The following is a 14,320-nucleotide window of genomic DNA, read 5'->3' on the forward strand; positions in this document are numbered from 1 at the left end:
TCTATTACCAGATACATTGTAAAATAATACAAACAAACCTCACTCTGTAGGTCTATTAAACCTGCCATACTTCAGCAGCACTAACTCCAAGAAATGAAATAGTAATAGCCCTACCAATGAAAAAGCAGCAGTTCACCACCAGTGCAATATAATAATGAGAAAATACAACAAATAAAGCTGATACAAACCTCTAGTAAAGTACCTCATCTCAGTCACATGCACGCAGAACACAGACAGATCTGTCTTCACTAAATATACATCCAAATTACAAATGTGGAAACAAAACCTGGAATGGAAACTCCAAGACTACCTTCTGCAAGCAGTGCAAAACTGGAGACTAGAAACAAAAATATATTTTCTCTTACACTAAGCAAAGTTCAAAGAAGAGAAAGCATATTCTCAAAACTGACATAGTATGGCCCTTGTACCTGGTCACTTCCCTCCATGCCCTCATCACCCCTGACTTCTCCCAACTACTCAATCATCCCTTCACATGCTCATATCCCTGTCCAGCATTCCCAATACCCCTACCCCACATCCTCTTCCCCGTACACCCTCTCTCCCCTTCCCAACTCTCTCCCCTTCCCTATGCAGAATACCTCTGACCACCTCTTTCCTACCCCTTCCTGCCCTGTAGCCCCAACTCCTCCCTCCTTCACCTCTCCCTACCCAGCAACCCCAACCTCCTCTCCTCCACCCCTTCCTATCCAGCAGACTCCTGACTCCCTCTTCCCCTGCCTTCCTGCTCAGTATATTTTCCCCTCCTCCTGGCTCCCAGGCAGCAGAAAAGACTTCAGTCCAATACAGATTCTCCTTCCCTCTTTATCAGCAGCAGATGAGAACAAGAAGCATTGAGGAGAGGAAGATGAGGCAGCAGCAGTGGATCCACAGAGCATGCACCTTTCTCTCTTATGCTCCTGCTTTCACATCCAGGCCCCATGAGGTGAAATTAGCATCAGCAGTCTCACTGCCAGGCAGAAGAAGATAAAGTTTGTGTCTTGCCGGGCCCATATAGAAACATAGAAATGATGGCAGAAGAAGACCAAACGGCCCATCCAGTCAGCCCAGCAAGCTTTTCCACTTATTTTTTCTCCCTCTTATCTGTTACTTTTGGCCCTTATTAGTAACTTTTTAGTTCTAGTTACCTTCCACCCCCCCCCCCCCCCATTGATGTAGAGAGCAGTACTGGAGCTGCATCAAAGTGAAGTAACAAGCTTAATTGGTTAGGGGTAGTAACCACAGCAATAAGCAAGCTACTCACATGCTTATTTGTTTACTCAGCCTGTACAATTCAGTCCTTGTTGGTTGTTTCTGAATATAAATCCTCTTTTCTTCATTCCCCCTACCGTTGAAGCAGTGAGCTGTGCTGGATATGTACTCCAAGTGAAGTATAAGGCTTAATTGATTCGGGGTAGTAAATGTTGTAACAAGCAAGCTACACCCACGCTTATTTTTTTACCAAAACTATGCAATTCAGTCCTTGGTTGTTGTCTGGATGTAAATCCTCTTATCTTCATTCCCCCCTGCCGTTGAAGCAGAGAGCTATACTGGATATACATTGAAAGTGAAGTATTAGGCTTATTTGGTCTGGGTAGTGACCGCTGCAACAAGCAAGCTACTCCCCCACTTTTTGTGAATGCAAATCCTTTTTCCCACATTTCCTCTTGCCGTTGAAGCATAGAGCAATGTTGGAGTTGCATTAACTGTGTGTATGTTTATTGAATAAGGGTATTAATCACCAGGTAGTAGCTGTCATTCCCGCACGCCACCCCCATGCCTCTTCTCTTCATTCATATCCTCTAGACTTTATGGATCCAGTTTATCCCACGCCCCTTTGAAATCCTTCACAGTTTTCGTCTTCACCACTTCCTCTGGAAGGGTGTTCCAGGCATCCACCACCCTCTCCATGAAGAAATACTTCCTGACATTGGTACTGTGTCTTCCTCCCTGGAATTTTAAATCGTGACTCCTGGTTCTGCTGATTTTTTTCCAACGGAAGAGGTTTGTCGTTTACTTTGGATCATTAAAACCTTTCAAGGCTCTGAAAGTCTGTATCATATCACCCTTGCTCCTCCTTTCCTCCAGGGTGTACATATTTAAATTCTTCAATCTCCCCTCATAAGTCATTCAATGAAGACCATCTACCTTTTTTGGTCGCCCTTCTGTGGACCACCTCCATCCTGTCTCTGTCCCTTTGGAGATACAGTCTCTAGGACTGAGCACAGTACTCCAGGTGAGGCCTCACCAAGGACCTGTACAAGGGGATAATCACTTCCCTTTTCTTACTCGTTATTGCTCTCTCTATGCAGCCCAGCATTCTTCTGGCTTTAGCTATTACCTTGTCACATTGTTTTGCTGACTTCAGACCCCAAGGTCTCTCTCCTGCTCCATGCACATCAGCCCTTCACACACCCCCCCCCCCCCCATCGAATACATTTCTTTCGGATTTCCACACTCCATATGCATGACTCTGCACTTCTTGGCATTGAATCTCAGCTGCTATATCTTCGACCAGTCTTCCTTAAATCCCGTCTCATTATCTCCACTCCTTCCGGCATGTCCACTCTGTTGCAGATCTTAGTATCATCCGCAAATAGACAAACCTTATCTTCTATCCCGCCGCGATGTCGCTCACAAAGACAAGTAGTTGGTAATATCATGCTCTGATCTGGGTGAAGGAGGACGGAACAACCTCCTACTGGCCAGGAAGAGAAGAAGGAAGCCAGAGCAGTTTCCTGTCATACCCAAAAAAGAGAAGTCAGCCAACTCCTGCCCAGACTGATGAGGAAAGATCAGTATTCTGCTGGCTCTGTGACACAGTGTGTCCCGACACATCTGTTAAGAACCACTGCTCTTGTTTTGTCCCGTCCAGATTCTTGAAGGGAGTCAAGCATCTATGTCCTCACTTGCGTCTACTGGGGCCTTAATATGGTATTGTGTTTCTTTGTGGGTCTTACGTTTTGGCTTCTATGTGATATTTCCTTGCGTCTGTTGAGCTTGAAAACTGTTTTTTCTGGTGGTGATCTGCTTGGTGAGGCATATTTCTGAGCTACAGGCTCTTTCTTGCCATGAGTAATTTCTGCAAATAACACAGGGCGGTACATCTTCCGACTGTACCTTTCTTTTTTACAGAAAGTAGTATCTGAGCTTCATTTGAATCAGTCTGTTTCCCTACCCACAAAAGGGAAACTTTGATAAAATGAGAAAAATTGTTAGAAAAAAACTGAAAGGAGCAGCTACAAAAGTAAAAAATGTCCAAGAGGCGTGGTCATTGTTAAAAAATACCATTCTAGAAGCACAGTCCAGATGTATTCCACACATTAAGAAAGGTGGAAAGAAGGCAAAACGATTACCGGCATGGTTAAAAGGGGAGGTGAAAGAAGCTATTTTAGCCAAAAGATCTTCATTCAAAAATTGGAAGAAGGATCCAACAGAAGAAAATAGGATAAAGCATAAACATTGGCAAGTTAAATGTAAGACATTGATAAGACAGGCTAAGAGAGAATTTGAAAAGAAGTTGGCTGTAGAGGCAAAAACTCACAGTAAAAACTTTTTTAAATATATCCGAAGCAGAAAGCCTGTGAGGGAGTCAGTTGGACCGTTAGATGATCGAGGAGTTAAAGGGGCACTTAGAGAAGATAAGGCCATCGCGGAAAGATTAAATGATTTCTTTGCTTCGGTGTTTACTGAAGAGGATGTTGGGGGAGGTACCCGTAATGGAGAAGGTTTTCATGGGTAATGATTCAGATGGACTGAATCAAATCACGGTGAACCTAGAAGATGTGGTAGGCCTGATTGACAAACTGAAGAGTAGTAAATCACCTGGACCGGATGGTATACACCCCAGAGTTCTGAAGGAACTAAAAAATGAAATTTCAGACCTATTAGTAAAAATTTGTAACTTATTATTAAAATCATCCATTGTACCTGAAGACTGGAGGATAGCAAATGTAACCCCAATATTTAAAAAGGGCTCCAGGGGCGATCCGGGAAACTACAGACCGGTTAGCCTGACTTCAGTGCCAGGAAAGATAGTGGAAAGTGTTCTAAACATCAAAATCACAGAACATATAGAAAGACATGGTTTAATGGAACAAAGTCAGCATGGCTTTACCCAGGGCAAGTCTTGCCTCACAAATCTGCTTCACTTTTTTGAAGGAGTTAATAAACATGTGAATAAAGGTGAACCGGTAGATATAGTATACTTGGATTTTCAGAAGGCGTTTGACAAAGTTCCTCATGAGAGGCTTCTAGGAAAAGTAAAAAGTCAAGGGATAGGTGGCGATGTCCTTTAGTGGATTGCAAACTGGCTAAAAGACAGGAAACAGAGAGTAGGATTAAATGGGCAATTTTCTCAGTGGAAGGGAGTGGACAGTGGAGTGCCTCAGGGATCTGTATTGGGACCCTTACTGTTCAATATATTTATAAATGATCTGGAAAGAAATACGACGAGTGAGATAATCAGATTTGCAGATGACACAAAATTGTTCAGAGTAGTTAAATCACAAGCAGGTTGTGATAAATTGCAGGAAGACCTTGTGAGACTGGAAAATTGGGCATCCAAATAGCAGATGAAATTTAATGTGGATAAGTGCAAGGTGATGCATATAGGGAAAAATAACCCATGCTATAATTACACGATGTTGGGTTCCATATTAGGTGCTACAACCCAAGAAAGAGATCTAGGTGTCATAGTGGATAACACATTGAAATTGTCGGTTCAGTGTGCTGCGGCAGTCAAAAAAGCAAACAGAATGTTGGGAATTATTAGAAAAGGAATGATGAATAAAACGGAAAATGTCATAATGCCTCTGTATCGCTCCATGGTGAGACCGCACCTTGAATACTGTGTACAATTCTGGTCGCCGCATCTCAAAAAAGATATAATTGCGATGGAGAAGGTACAGAGAAGGGCTACCAAAATGATAAGGGGAATGGAACAGCTCCCCTATGAGGAAAGACTAAAGAGGTTAGGACTTTTCAGCTTGGAGAAGAGACGACTGAGGGGGGATATGATAGAGGTGTTTAAAATCATGAGAGGTCTAGAACGGGTAGATGTGAATCGGTTATTTACTCTTTCGGATAGTAGAAAGACTAGGGGACACTCCATGAAGTTAGCATGGGGCACATTTAAAACTAATCGGAGAAAGTTCTTTTTTACTCAACGCACAATTAAACTCTGGAATTTGTTGCCAGAGAATGTGGCTCGTGCAGTTAGTATAGCTGTGTTTAAAAAAGGATTGGATAAGTTCTTGGAGGAGAAGTCCATTACCTGCTATTAAGTTCACTTAGAGAATAGCCACTGCCATTAGCAATGGTTACATGGAATAGACTTAGTTTTTGGGTACTTGCCAGGTTCTTATGGCCTGGATTGGCCACTGTTGGAAACAGGATGCTGGGCTTGATGGACCCTTGGTCTGACCCAGTATGGCATTTTCTTATGTTCTTATGTTCTTAGGTTAAAGATGTATGGGATTATTGGTTGTTGCATGCCTTGGATGTCAAGTGGCATCTGATGCAGTACTTGAAGGTTACTCTCCTTGAGAAGACTGATCCGATTGTTTGTTTGTTCTTCAGGGTGGAGGTAAATGAGGAAAACTGACGTTGTGGGCTACAGTAGCCCATTGGGTTAAAGAGGTCCCATCAACTAGACAGGACATTCCACTAGAGATCAGGTGGACTTGTGTTCAGAGATTGTTATTGTCTCCTGTCAGGAATTGCTAGGTAGCAGCATAGTCCTCCTTTTATACTTTTCCCAAGCATTACTGCTTGGATGTGAAAGCTAAGAAGGATGTAGCCTTCATGCGTGTGGTGTTCATGGGAGCACAGGCAGCCTCCCACCCATTTTGGAACATCCCATCTGTGTGGATTGGCTTGTCTGACTGCAGAGGATGGTGAAATTACTTCTTACCTGATAATTTCCTTTTCTCTAAAGAAGGCAAGCCAATCCACAACCCGCCCTGGACTGCCTATTTGGTTTTGATTTCAGTTTGTCCTTTATTCGGGGACGATGCAGATTATTCCTGGTTATGAGTCATTTGAAGGAGTGGTAAATGAAAAAACAGTCTCTAAGATCAGTTGATGTTAAATTTTTACTGAGCTGTGCTTTCCATTTGGCTGGAAGTAATGAGTTGTAGACTGTTTGTAGTCATATTTCAAGTATAATTAGTTTGTCCACAGTTTGGCTTTTCTAGAGATACTGGCAGGCTGATGTTGGGGCAGGGCTATATGTCAGGGATGACTGCGAGTCAGTTTTTTTTTCTGTCTCCATTTGCTGGTAGGAGTGCATAACCTAACAGTGTAGACTGGCCTTCCTTAAAGGAAAGGAAATTATCAGGTAAAATAATTCAACCTTTTCTGGCTTGAAGGAATAGAACTCAAAATTCACACAGCTATTTTAAGGGTTGCTCCCTAGTGTTCCCCCTATATCTCAGATTTAATTTTAGTATTGAACCATATTATATGCTGATCACTAGATGCCAAATTGCCACTTATGACATCAGTAATATGTGTTTGCCAGGATCACATTCAGAATAGCCTCCTTAGGAGTGGGCTTTTCAACTACCTGTGGAATGCCCCTATGAGGAGTTCAGGATAATACTGCTTCTAGCAGACACTGCAACTGGAAGGCTACAAGACATATTCAGTAGATTGAACTTGTCTACAAGCAAGACTTCCCTTTTGTGTGCCTTCCAATAAGTCAGCTTGTCTGCTTTCCCTTTACTTCAGTGACTTCTCTTTTGCATCTCAAGTGTAGAGCATATCCTCTCCCCCTCTTCTGTCTGTCCTGAAAGGTTTGTAACCAGGTATGGTCACATTTAGACCTGGCTTCCATTGTACCAAGTTTGCTTCTGCTGTGATGGCCAAGTTAGGGATTTTGTTGATGAGAGTCTGAACCTTTTTCCATGCATGACTTTCCAGAATATGCTCTACCACTTACTCCCTTTAGTTTTCTCTATTTTCTCCTATTCACTATTTCATAAACAGTCCTTTCTCTCATCCTACTTATTATCTCTGAGATGCTATTGTATGATTGAATTGGGGGGGGGGGGGGTGCAGGATAGTCTATGCTTCCTCACATACTTAGTTTAAATGCTGATCTAAGTAATATTTGAGCTGATTACTTAGTACTTCAGTACCTTTACTGGCTCAGTGTAAGCCCTACTGCCACTGCTCTGGGTGTCCCAATTGTAACTGTTTGATTTTGGAAGAAGCAAATTGAGAACACATGGTCCACTGTTCTAGCTGTGATGACAATAAATGGTATAAGAACTCAACCAGGCAGGAAACAAGATGGCCACTGAGGGGAGGCAGGGAGTGAGGGGCACAGAGCTGGAAGGACTGAATAGATAGTTCAAGTGGCTATCAGCACTACCTATAGGCTGGAGATGGATTTGGCAACAGATCCTCACACTAGCTTTCTCTGAGCACTTATATACTTATATGACTTGTACTATAGTAAGAACATAAGACTTGCCAAGGTCCGTCGAGCCCAGCATCCTGTCTCAAACAGTAGTCTGTGCAGGTCGCAAGCATCTGGAAGATCCCATAAAGTGAATCTAAGGAGACTGAGAGGAGAAGGTGGTGAAAATTACCTGCTCTTGCAGGGTTAAGCCTTATTCTTGCCCTGACGGTCTAAAAATCACCAGCCTGCAATTACCGACGCCGGAGGGGCATGTCCAAGGCCGGACCCGGAAGAGAGTCCCTATAACTGGAACTGTTCGCCCTTTTCCCTCTGAGACTAAGAGGAGAAGGTGATTACCTGCTCTTGCAGCTGAGAACTCCGGGTGTAAGCCTATTCTTGTCCCGATAGTCTAAACAACACCAGCCTGCAATTGCTGATGCCGGAGGAGCGTGTCCGGAAGAAGGATCTATTACTATATAATTGAACATTTAGTGGCGCGTAGCTGCTGCCGGCGCGCCGCTAAAGCCGCGCGCGCTTAAGGGGCGCACAGCTAAGCTGGACTTTGCCGGGCTTCACCGGGATTCAGCCAGATTCACCAGGAAAAACTATGGGTTCTTAATTAAAGAGAACATTATATGTGAATTATCATCCAGGTAGGATTTAAATTTACGTTCTCTTACTCCCTCAGTCCTCCAGTGATAACTTCAAAGGACTAACATTTGCATTACTATATCTGAAACGATCCTCGCCTAGTATTGATTTCTTTTTTATTGTCTTCCTGTTGATGTAATGCCACACTTTAAGGAAGGGAAAATTGAGGCCTCCAATTGGTGTGACAGTGGCAGAGTCTGGTCAGAGGACTGTATCAGAATGGTTGACCCCATCTGATTCCCCAATAGGGCAGACCGTTGTGGGAGAAGTATTAGAGCGGAATTCTTCTCCCCAGGTTGAGGAAACATCATTAAGCCCTGGGGCACTGGAAATACCACCACCACCACCTGGGATAATAGGGGGTTTAACCCTAGAGAAACCAGGAGGAGAACGAGAAGAAATCTGAGTATCCTGGATATGAATAATATGGTAGATCAAGTTGATATCTAATTGGGCAAACAAAGCAAAATTATTCTCAACTATGAACCTTGGAGAAATCTAGTATTCCTCCTAAAGATACTAGTACTCCAAAATCAATGAATTTAGACAGAGTCATCAAGAACAAGATATTGAAATTGTTATTAAATCAGATAGTTTTCTATCGAAACCTGCAAATGTAACTTTGGAGAATGTATTGAACTTCTTGGTAAAGATGGATGGTTCAATTAATAAGCTAACTGAAGCAGTACTGAGAACAACTAATACTTCTGTAAAAAAATTCTATAAAGTTGGAAGAACAAAAAAAAAGAACTGATTGAATTAGATAAGAGTTTTGCAAGTTGAAAAAATTCAAAACCTTCAAATAAAGGGAGAAGCAGAAGTATATAGAAAGATGGAGGAGATGGAAAACTGTATAAGATTTTTAAACTTAAGAGTAAGTAATTTTCCAATTATTAAAAAATTGAATCCTATAGAATTATTTAGAAATTACTTATTGCTAATTTTGAGTATTCCTGAAAAATGTCTTCCTGTTATAATAAGAGCTTTCTATCTGGGAATAAAAAAAAAAGGATCTAGGGCAAGAACAGCTGATAAGGGATGTTGAGGGAAAAGAAAGTGATATTAAAGATAATTCTATAGATATTTCTGACACTGCAAAAGTCTCAAGAAGAAGTAGAGGTTAAATCAAGAGGGACCTTATTGATCCAATGTGCCTTCATAATGGATAGAGATAATATAATGAAATTTTTCTTCCGTAATCGCTTAAAAACCTTTTATGGGCAAAGGGTCTGGATTTTTCCAGACTTTGTAAAATCTACGCAATTACGTAGGAAAAAATTCTTACTCTTAAGGAAGAATGTACTAGATAAGGGAGGTTATTATATATTAAGGTACCCATGTCGATGCTTCATTAAATTAAATGGAAAGAACTATGTATTTACTGATCTGGAGGATCTCAGGGGTCTTCTCAATGTATAGATCTGGGATTAAGAATAAAGAATAGGGTCATTTAATGTAAATTTTCCTAATATATTTTATTTGATTTTCACTGCTTAAATAGAAGTGTATCACTTTGTTTTTTCTTTATTGTGTAATAATGACTTCCTAGTAAAGATTGGATATTTATGTTGATATTTCCTAAGACAGATGATTGTGATTAGAGTTAGTCATTATAACATTACAAAGTATAATTTTATTTATTGTACTTATTTGTTAAAACAATAAATAAAGAATTTAAAAAAAAAAGTGAATTTAATTCTTGTTACTCGCTCCCAGGGATAGCAATAGCTTCCTTTAGTCTACCTGGCTAATAATGTGTTATGGACTTTCCTCCAGGATCTTGTCCAAAACTTTTTATTTGTTTTTTTAACTCTGCTACCTGGTCATCTTTATCATGCCCTCTGCAACAGATTTCACTGTTTGATAGTGTACTGATTAGAAAATGTACTTTCTGTTTATTTTGAATATGATGAATTTTAGTTTCATGGACTGTCCTGTTTTAGTATTAATCAAAAGGGTAAATAACCATCCTTTATTTACCCATTTCACCCCATTCATGATTTAATAGAAGCACAGATATTAGCAGATAAGGACCATTTGATTAACTCAGTCTGTTTGTGCTGGTCTACTGATCTTCTACAGTGTCTACATGATTTGTAGGTTTCTCTCTTCCCTTTGCTATTAAGGATCTTTGTCTGTCCCAAGCATGCTTGACTTCTTTCACTTTTTTGGCTTCTACAAGGTAAATGTTGATATTTAAAAATGTATATCAATATCAGTAATCAATGTTTGAATATATTTGCATTTTTTCATTTGTACCTTGTTTTCTTCCTTTCTGATCTTCTATTTTGCTTTTTGTTCTGACAACAGTAGTGCATAACTGTTTTGAAATATGTAATGATTCCACCTTTTGTATTTTTTGAGGAAAATTTATTTTATTAAATGGGATTTTATAATAATTTGTTTTTCTCTTTTCTGTTGTAGGAATAAAGCAGAGTGTGAGCAGAAAGTAAGAGCCCTAGAGGATCTGGATGTTTGCTCTCCTAAGTTTAGTTTTTCAAGAGCTGAGAGTGAGGTGAAGAGGCAGAATAGTCGGATGCTGTGTGATGTGCTGTTGGATCAGTCAGTGCTACCTGGGGTGGGCAACATCATTAAAAATGAAGCCCTTTTTGACAGTGGTCTTCATCCAGCAATTAAAGTATGTGATCCTTCTATTAAAAGAACCTTCTTCATAGCCATGCATTTATATGTCATATACATTGTACCTTTTGTGGCTTATGTTTTGTGTCACAATCTGCAGACTCTGTATGTGATAGCTATAGATTGGTCATTTTTATCATTCCTTTTTTTCAGCTATTTTAGGATAAAGAATCTTCTTTGTAGACAAATAATTAGTGCATGTAGAGAGAGCTTAAGGTAATTATATTCTTTCAGTAGCTTTCAATAACTTTGAAAATATCAGGTACTCCTGGAATTACAGCTTAAAATACTGTAAAACAGAAATATATTTTCCTTTTAACTGATATTATGTTGGGAGAACTACTTTAGTTTCCATTTCCTCAGTTTTGATAAGCTTTTTGTTTATTCAAACACTCTGATTTGGGATTATCAATTTTTTGTAACCCCTGAGGGGGACGGATTCTTTAACTGACACGCAGGGGCACATAGAATTTGAGATGGACCCTTTATGTACTACTACTCCAATGTTTCTATGGAAATTCCTTTCCTCCTACTGGATAGCTTTAATCTGTGAGGCCAGGTTCCAAGTTGTGGGAATGAACAATAGCTCTTATACCCTCCTTCTTTGCAATCAAGCACGTTCTCCTAGGGCAAGCAGGATGGTAGTCCTCACTTATGGGTGACATCATCAGATGGAGCCTGGCATGGAAAACATCTGTCAAATTTTCCAGAATTTTGACTTGGCATATTAAGCATACCCAGCATGCCTATACCATGTATCCACGCGGGGTCCATCTTCAATCTGTTTTCTTCTATGGAGCTGTTGCAATCGCAGTTTTTGTGAGTTCTTGGCTTTTTCTACTTCTAACTTTTAGAAAACCTTTTTTTCCCCCGATTTTTTTTCTTCAGGTTTTCATGTTCCATTGTTGCCAGATCTCTCTTGATTCCTCCCATAGCCTTCTCAGCCAGGTTTCTCGGTGTTTCGGGTAAATTTTCTTTTGCGACGACCTCCCCCGTGGCGGAAGTACCTTTGTGCCTGTCAGTCATCATAGCCTGCCGTCATCATTGTCTTTTTTGTGTCCTTTTTTCATTTCTTTCATGGCCGCAACCTGTTTTTGTCGAGGCCCCTGGTATCCGAGGGCCATGTCTATTACGGACCCCTATGATATCTGTGTCCTCTGCCTGGAGGCATCGCATGACCTCGAAGGGACGTCATGCTCAACTCAACAAGATGGAGAAACTCTTCGGGTCGAGCTATTGACTTTGACATCGGCATTGATGGTCCTTGGAGCTGTACCAATGGATACCTCACCATCGACATCAGCGGGACAGTCTGTTCCATTGATGTTGAGGACCCTCCAGGTCGAGGAGGTCAGGTTCCTCATCTTCGGCCTTGGCACCGGGGATAGACCTGGCCAAGTACCGAGGGAAGCTGAGGACTCATAGGCACTGGTCGCCTTTGCATGGTGCTGGGCACAGGGATGGGCAGGCTCATGCCGTGATCCCCCCTAAGTGAACCTACAGTGAGGAGCGCCCATTCTCCATTGATGCTAGAGGTCCACAATGGTCTCCACCAGTCCTGGTGCCAGTCATCGATCTACCTCTGGGATCTGAGAAAGATCTGGCCACCCCTCTTTCCTCCCAGTCAGTGTTGGCTTCAGTAACATTTGCGGAGGAGCTGGAGCGGCGCATCCAGCTGATGGTGGAGTGGGCAATTCAGGCCATCAGTCCTGTGACACTGATGGCACCAATGCCAGTGCAGAAAGGGGTGACCAGAGTGATAGGGGGGATGGAACAGCTCCCCTATGAAGAAAGGCTAAATAGATTAGGGCTGTTCAGCTTGGAGAAGAGATGGCTGAGGGGGGGATATGATACAGGTCTTTCAAATCATGAGAGGTCTAGAACTGGGAGATGGGAATTGATTATTTACTCTTTCAGGTAAGAGAAGGACTAGGGGGCACTCCATGAAGTTAGTAAGTAGCACATTTAAAACTAATCAAAAATACTTTTTCACTCAACGCACAGTTAAGCTCTGGAATTTGTTGCCAGATGATGTGGTTAGTGTAGTTAGCATAGCTGGGTTTAAAAAAAGGTTTGGATACATTCTTGGAGGAGAAGTCCATTAACTTCTATTAATCAAGTTGTCTTAGGGAATAGCCACTGTTGTTACTGGCATCAGTAGCATGGAATCTACTGTTTAGGTACTTGCCAGGTATTTGTAGCCTGGATTGGCCACTGTTTGAAACAGGATGCTTGATGGACCATTGGTCTGACCCAGTATGGCAATTTCTTATGATGTTATGTTCTTATCCATTTTGGAATCGCTGCTGGAATGGCTCAATGTGCTCATCTGTGTGTTACTGACCCGGCTGGAGTTGGTTCCCGGGAGGCTACTGATGCTTTCCCCGACTGATGTGGTGGTAGTTATTTCTTCCTCCAAGGAGGAAGCTCCACCTTAACTGGCAGAGATGCCGCGGCCTGCTGCCCCTGACTAACTTTGTTGGGGCCTGCACCATTTATGCCAGTGACTGTGCCTCTGGACGAAGGCTGAGCACCCAAGGCCCCATTCCCTATAGAAAACAGTGAGGATGAGGATCCCTATGAACCCTGGGGGGATGATTCTGCAGAGTCTTCCTCTGAGGGCTCGGAGGGTCTCCCCCCCCATCCCCTCCCTGAGCCATCTCCTCCAGAAGAGCAATGGAGGTCCCCGCTGGAGGACTTATTCTTTGCAGATTTTGTGCAGGTATTAGCAGAAGCCATTCCATTTCGGTTATTGTTGGATGAGGATGCCAAGCACAAGATGTTGGAGATCCTCCAGTTTGTGGAGCCTTTTAAGGAAATTGTGGCAGTCCCGGTGCACAATATCTTTAAGGAGCTGCTGTTGAGGATATGGGAACATCACCTTACAGTACCTCCCATTAACTGGAAGGTGAATGGGGTCTACCTCTTCCAGAAGGCTACAGGATTTGATAAGTGTCAGATCCCCCTTACGTTGTCGAATCCGCCCTTAAGAGGGCCAAGCGCTCTTGGACCTATTCCTCTGTGCCCCCGGGGAAGGACTACAGAGCAATGGATTCTCTCGGGAGGAAAGTGTTCCAGGTGACCATGCTTATTGCCTGCATTGCTTCCCACCAGCTCTACATAAGCCAAAACTTGCAGGACCTCTGGAAGCAGGTGCAGGAGGTAGCCAAGCGGCTGCCTCAACAACAGCAGGACTCTCACATTATGAGGAAAACATAACGTCTGTGCAACCTACAATGTTTTCAAAATGGCAGCGAGCATCTCTGCAGCAGGAATTGGCACCCGCAAAATGGCATGGCTGCGGGCTTTGGATCTCTGTCCAGAGGTTCAGGAATGACTATCTGACATATCATGTACTGGGGAGAATCTCTTTGGTGATAGGACGAGGGATGCTGTGGCCCAGTTGCAGGACCACCAGGAGACCCTCCAACAGCTCTGCCGGCACTTTGGACCCATCTTCCTCCAGGAGGTTGGCGAGGCAGGGACAGAGGAAGTCTTTCTATCACCAGAGGAAGTACTGTCCTCCGTCCCCCTCGCTCCCATCAGCATCATGTGAGCTCCCGTGGTTGCTCCAGGCTGCAGAGAACTCCTAAGCCCCAGGATCCTCCAGTCAGGGGCAGGCTA

The 14,320-nt window shown here is 42.5% G+C and overlaps 1 protein-coding gene across 4 annotated transcripts in view; it reads left to right on the forward strand.

The window, feature by feature from the left end:
• Window positions 1-14,320, forward strand: part of NEIL3 (nei like DNA glycosylase 3) — a 218,238-nt gene that overhangs the window by 112,699 nt on the left and 91,219 nt on the right. For all 4 annotated transcript variants that reach the window (XM_029580256.1, XM_029580162.1, XM_029580421.1 and 1 more), the window contains one exon: window positions 10,481-10,694. In XM_029580256.1, coding sequence (XP_029436116.1) covers window positions 10,481-10,694 — 214 coding nt within the window. The remainder of the gene's footprint in view (window positions 1-10,480; window positions 10,695-14,320) is intronic.

The sequence above is a fragment of the Rhinatrema bivittatum genome, chromosome 1 (assembly GCF_901001135.1).
Source record: "Rhinatrema bivittatum chromosome 1, aRhiBiv1.1, whole genome shotgun sequence".
NCBI lineage: Eukaryota > Metazoa > Chordata > Amphibia > Gymnophiona > Rhinatrematidae > Rhinatrema > Rhinatrema bivittatum.